General features: G+C 33.5%; 1 protein-coding gene across 1 annotated transcript; it reads left to right on the forward strand.

Moving 5' to 3' along the window:
- The first annotated feature begins 2451 nt into the window (after positions 1–2451).
- On the forward strand, positions 2452–3576 carry LOC135215864 (neoverrucotoxin subunit beta-like). The gene has a single exon (XM_064250818.1). The coding sequence runs from the start codon at positions 2452–2454 to the stop codon at positions 3574–3576; it is 1125 nt and encodes a 374-aa protein (XP_064106888.1).
- The last annotated feature ends 3041 nt before the right edge of the window (positions 3577–6617 follow it).

Raw genomic sequence — 6617 nt, forward strand, 5'->3', positions numbered from 1 at the left:
AATTGACTGACTATTTGTTATGTGATTATCTGATCCTTTATTGTAATGATTCCCCTGGGTTTTGTGAGATTTATTTACTGTGCTGCTCATGTATTAATGATTCGTTCATTTAGTTGTAATGTCAGTTTTTGACATTTGTATTGGCTTCTTTATTTTCATTTTAGTGATTAATAGGTTTAGCTACTGACTCATTTGTAGATAATGTATACTATTATAAATAATAAATTAGTTTAAGGTACCTTTTTTTTTTTTTGGTCGAGTTCCTTCCTCCACTGTTGGTCTCATTCACTGCCAGTTTTTACAGTCCCGTTTGCTTTAAAGTTTAAAGAACCTGATGAACCATCGTCGGTTTCATAACATATAAGATTATTATATATGATTATATACTAATTATTTTATATATATAATTATTGTTATCCTATGTATATATATATATATATATATATATATATATATATATATATATATATATAGTTAATATATATATATAAATATATATATATATATTATATATTATATATATGTAAATAATTTATTTATATATATATGATATTATATATATATATATATATATATATATATATATATATATATAAATATATATTTATATATATATATATATTATATATATATACTATATATAAATATAGATATATATATATATATATATATATATATATTGTATGTATGTATGTATGTATCACATATTATATGTGTACTTGTACGAAAATGGAGTATGGGTAGTGTATCAGACGGTGCATGTTATCGGTGTTCTTTTTTGCTGTTCACATTGCCTTTTAAATCTTATGCATCTATTTTTATACTTTGATTGGTTATACTGATGCTTTCATTTATATGGAATATACAATTATGACCCAAACGCATTGTTATGACATATAGCTAGATTTTTTACATTATTCTTTCCATGAAGAGCATTATATGGTATTCAAAATTAATATGCTGCATGTTGCATAACATTACAAGAAATCAGATTGCAGTAGACTGCTGTTTATGATAAAAATGGAAATCAGTCCAGATGATAAAGACTTGAATTAAAACATCCACAATACCTTTCTTCTCTACAAATATGACCCAAAGTCAACATCATCTCCCAAAATTTTGTCTCAGAAGCGCCAAACCAAAAGCTGAGAACATTGCAGTTCCTGTAACAAACGACACGATAACAAACAGATTAACTAACACTTTTGTTGTCAAGTAGTTTCTATATTTTTGGTGAAATAGTTTGTCTAGTTTATTGTTGCTGTATTATCTGGTAGTATTGCAGTGCTATACCGTTAAAATTCCTGTGACTTCAACAGGTGCTGTTGATCTACAGTGCGTTGACTAAATCTAGGCTAAGCAAACAGGAAGGTTAGACTATAGCGTTGTGGATTAGGTTTATCGATTCAAGACCATTTGGCAAAGATCAGTGTAGTGTCAGGTAAGTTTGACTAGGTAGTTCATATCCATACTTCTTTCAGCAATCCGTATCTCATTCGATCTGTCAGTGCGAACTAAGGAGAAGACATTACATGTCCATTATACAGTTAATGATTGCTACGCACGCTGAGCGGAAACATTGCATGTGAATCCAGTTTTGAAGAATAAAGTCATAAATAAATAAAATTCACTTGTATTGTATTTGCGCAAATGAATGACTAATGCTTTTGTAATAATAATTTCTTAATTTTGTACATCTTGGTACCATAATCAAGTTAATATATGTAATACTTGAAAATTATGGATAAAATATACTATATGCATATTCTCTAATTAATTGGAGACCTTTTGACCAGTTGCACTGCCCATTTAGTTAAAAATTTAGTATGAGCAGGAAATGTCTAGCAATAAAACCCGATTTCTCCACAACTTTCAATATGTGAAATTGTTGGTTTTAAGGTACTTAACATAACTCAGATGGCTTACGCTCAGAAGTCATTTGCCATCTATAACGTTAACAAGAGCAGATGAAACTGTGTACTCAACAATCCATGAGCAATGAGTAATCCTCTTGCGTGTAGACATTAGCTGTTGTTACTTCTTTATTTGTTTAAGTATTTTAACGCAGATGCATAATAGCTAACTGTCACAATTTATTTAGCTCTTCTGATAAGAATTTTTAATCCTCTTTTCCCATTTCCTTAATAAATTTTCATTTATATAACTTGGATGCTATTTAGGAAACGTTAAAGATTGCATCGCCTGTACGTTTGCGTAGCTATATATGAAAATGAAGTTTCTCTATGTAACTCTGTTATGCAAATAATCAGACCTTTGGTATTTATCTTTTTTTTTTCGTATAATGAACGCATTAGACATTTCTAAAAGGAAATTCTAGAATAATTATCCCTGTTGGTTAATTTTGCTCAGTTTACAAATACAATTTGTTCTTTTACAGGTGATGACAGTACCACTTAGATAACACTGTACACAGAAGCAAGTAATTTCAAGATGGCGAATGGACTTAGTGAAGAACCTCTTTCCATCCCAACTCTTGGGAGGCCTTTTGACTTAGGTACGCTGTATGACTGTAGATCTGACAAAGTTTTGCAGGGGATTACATTGTGGGACCAAAAAACTCTGGATAGAAAAAAGGTACAAAAACATGAATCAGCTGACTTTGAAATCATCACATCTGATACCTTTGAAGACAAGTCTTCTCCATTGGATATCAACAGTGGCTTAAAACTTAGCTTTCTTGGAGGGATGCTGGATGTGTCTGGATCAGGGAAATACCTTAACGACAGAAAATGCTCAAATCACGTGGTAAGAGTAACCTTGAAGTACAAATGCACAACTAAAACTGAAACAATGACAATGAAGCAGTTAGGGAAGGGAAAAATTGAGCACCGAAAAGTTTTTTATTATTGTAGTGCCACGCATGTTGTAACAGGAATTACATATGGAGGCAATGCTTTCTTTGTTTTAGAGAAGGAGTTATATGCAAATTCGTTCAACAAAAATGTTAGAGGAAATCTTCATGGTATGGTCAAGTCCATTCCAAACTTAAAGATTAATGGAGAAGGAAAGTTAGATCTAAGTGAAGATGAGAAAAAGGAAATCCGGAAATTTAGCTGCAGGTACTTTGGAGATTTTTTACCTCGAGAAACCCCTTCAACTTTTGAAGAAGATGTCCGTCTCTACAAAGAGATGCCAAATGTCATTGGGCAAAAGGGAGAAAATGCTGTCCCAGTTATTGCACATTTATACCCACTTGCCAAACTAGACAGTAAGGCTCGTAAACTAGTCAGAGATCATTGTTGTTCTTGTCTCACGGAAACAGAAAATTATTTGGAGGATCTGTATAAACTGGATGTGAAATCCAATGACCTCCTCAGATCACAAGCAGTTAATCATTTTCGTGGAACTGAAGCAGAAATTCAGAAATTTAAATCTTTATTAGCTACTCACAAATTTACATTTCAGAGAAAGTTGGCACAAATTCTTCCAAACATCAGAGGTGGAAATAAAGAGGAGAGTGAAGTACCAATGATCTTGAAAAAAAAACAAAAAAAATTTCTCCATTTCGGACTGAAGCCCTCAACAGCTGGGTGGAAACATAAGAAAGCCAAGTAGAAATTATTTTGCAGTAAACATCCTACCTTCCTCAGATTAAGTTTACTTCAAAGACAGATTTAAAGTCCATGATTATGAACCCCAGTCATTCACAAGTTCTATGTTTTTCAATTTTGATCCCTAAATCTCATTCACTTTTGATAATGTCAAAATACCTCATTGAAGAGGACCTTATCAGTGATTTGGACTTCACAGATGAAAATGCTAAATTCCAACTTAAGATAACAGAAAATGAAAGATCAATGGTGGAAAAAGCTAGAAATTTCAGAGATATCTTTGATAACAATAAAGAGAACAATGATATTTGTTTCTTTGTTGCAGAGGACGTTTCTTATTCAAATGAATTACAGGCAAAGATAAGGTACTATAATAATGGTGAACTCCTTAATGGAGGCTTGGCAATACCTTCAGCCCCAAGAAAAATGTGTTGACAATAGTGAAACTACTCATGAGATCATTTTGGTTCAGTGGGAAAAACCCCTTCATGGTGCATCAAACATCGACCAGTACAAGATTGTCTGTGAAGACACTACTGGAAATAATCCACCTATGATTCAGCATGCAGATTCTAATGTTACAAGTCATTGCATTCGGGGTCTCATTCCTGTTAGCATTCAAAGTGTTTGCCAACTTGGAGTTAGTGTTAAGGGCCAAATAAGTGGCGCTGTTAAAACAAGGCCAACTAGTCCACCTGGGAAACCTAAGCCCATAAGTATATTACTTTCAGAAATAAAGATTGAATGGTCAAAGACGCTTCACATTGGTTTTCAGTGCACAAGAATCAAGTATTTAGTTAAGAAACAAGAAGAAGGGTCTGACTGGCAAGTTGCAAGCTCTATTCCATTTGGAAACGAATCAGTTAGAATAAATGTAAAGACCAATCGTACCTATAGATTCAAAGTTTATTGTGAGTGTGAACATGGTGACAAGAGTCTTGACAGCGAAGCGAGTGATGATTTTCTGACAAAATGGGAGTAATTTCTTGCTTTATAACCATATGATATTTAAATTAGAAGAGAAAAAAAGGTCATCATGTTTGTTGGTCCTACTGGATCAGGTAAAACCACTTTAATCAATTGAATAATTAACTACATATTTGTTGTTGAATGGGATGAAAACTTTTGTTTCAAACTGATTAAAGATCCAGAAAGTTCCAGTATGCAAAAAGCCAAACTAATAAAATATCATAGCACACAATACATTATCAAGAAGGTTTTAGTTTACTTTATACTTTATCAATTGTTGATACACCAGATGTTGATGTTTAAGACATAAAAAGAGATAAGAAACCTTCAGAACAAATATGGACAATTTTCTCAACAAGGAGCGATTGACAAAGCTGATGTAATTGTTTTCGTTGTTCAGTCTTCTCTTGCGCGACTCACCACAACAGAGATACGTTTTTTTTTTTTTTTTTTATCAAATATTGTCTACGTTTGGAAAGGATATTGCTACAATTAATATAAGTTCCCCTTTTATTTACCTATGTCTGGTTGTCAAGAACCTCAAGTCCTTGAGTTGTCATTAGAGAAGCAGATATCCAATAAAAAAAATTCTTCCAGTTCATTAATTCTGCTCTATATGCAAGTAGCCCAAGAATAAGGAGGCAAAAACAAGATTATAACATCAACTTTAATGCCATGTTTTGGGAAATAGGAGACAAAAAGTTTTATGAAGTTTTTTGACGTTCTGAGACTGACAGAAAGTAAGAACCTAACTCTAACTAGAGAAGTTCTTCAGAAACACTATCGAAAAGAAGTTTCAACAATTCGCCTTCAGACTAGACCATATAAATTAGAGCAACTAACGAAGGCGCTTGAGGTTCTGAAATCACATAAAGCTGAACTGATAGGAACGTCAACTTCAAGTATACACGGTTACGGAAGAGACCTTTGTGAAAGAGCCAATTCCAGCAATACAGTTTATAAAAAACTGTCCATTGTACCGCCGCACTTACCATGAAAACTGCCAAATACAGGATGATCAAAAACAGGGATGTTGGTCGATGACAGGTAGGAATTTCTGTATTTGCCCTGGTCATTCGAAAATCCATAAAAATGCCCGTTTCAAATGCATCTGTAGCGGGTTGAAATTACAAAAACGGCAAGTGATCTGAGGGGTCGATGTGAAAAGACAAAGGAAAAGAAGCTCTTTGCTGAACAACTTATAAAAGAGGTGGAAGCAGAACTTCAGTCATTTCAAGCAGAAGTTCTGGGTAGGACTGAAACTGTAAGAAAAACCGTCAAGAGGCTGAAGGAAATTACACTGAAAACAAATCCCCTCCCCAGAAAGCTCCTCCTATCTCTAAGATGTACCTCGACTTGTAAATAGTTAGGAGAATATAGAACTATTTCATACTTGGATGAGTTTTACGCTAAACCTTCAACATGAACGAAAAGTGAGTAAGCAACTTGAGTCCTGTGCTAGCCGGGCAACTCAGAGAGAGAGAGATAGAGAGAGAGAGGCTGAATATGCGCCTGACAAACTAAATGCTGTTCACGGCTGTGAACCTAAAGTAACTCTGTGGCCGACCGCTTCCAGACTTCCAGTATAACTTAGAAGCTGGTCCAGGTCACTATATATAGATGCCGTGATTGGGTCGGAGAAATCTCAAGTATGACCTGGAAAGCCGGCTCCGATCCTGGAGCTGCAGGATGTCAGGAAAAATGTGGAGTACATGAAGGAAGTCGCTGACTGGATTGAATCTGTTTTATATTGACAATAGTTTTAGTTGGACTGAGAGGTTGTTTGAGGATAGCCTTTATAGTTTTCTATCTTTTTGTAAAAATACCTGTCGCCATCAAATACTTGTTATTAAATACTATATATATATATATATATATATATATATATATATATATATATATATATATATATATATATATATGTGTGTGTGTGTGTGTGTGTGTGTGCGTGTCTGTGTGTGTCTGTGAGTACACATATACATGTATGTATGTATATATGTATGAATATCATAAGTTAAAATATTCTCAAATCGATTGTTATATGAGTTTGTGTAGTCCTTATAATCATTACTGAAT

This window comes from Macrobrachium nipponense, chromosome 5, assembly GCF_015104395.2.
Source record: "Macrobrachium nipponense isolate FS-2020 chromosome 5, ASM1510439v2, whole genome shotgun sequence".
Taxonomy (NCBI): domain Eukaryota; kingdom Metazoa; phylum Arthropoda; class Malacostraca; order Decapoda; family Palaemonidae; genus Macrobrachium; species Macrobrachium nipponense.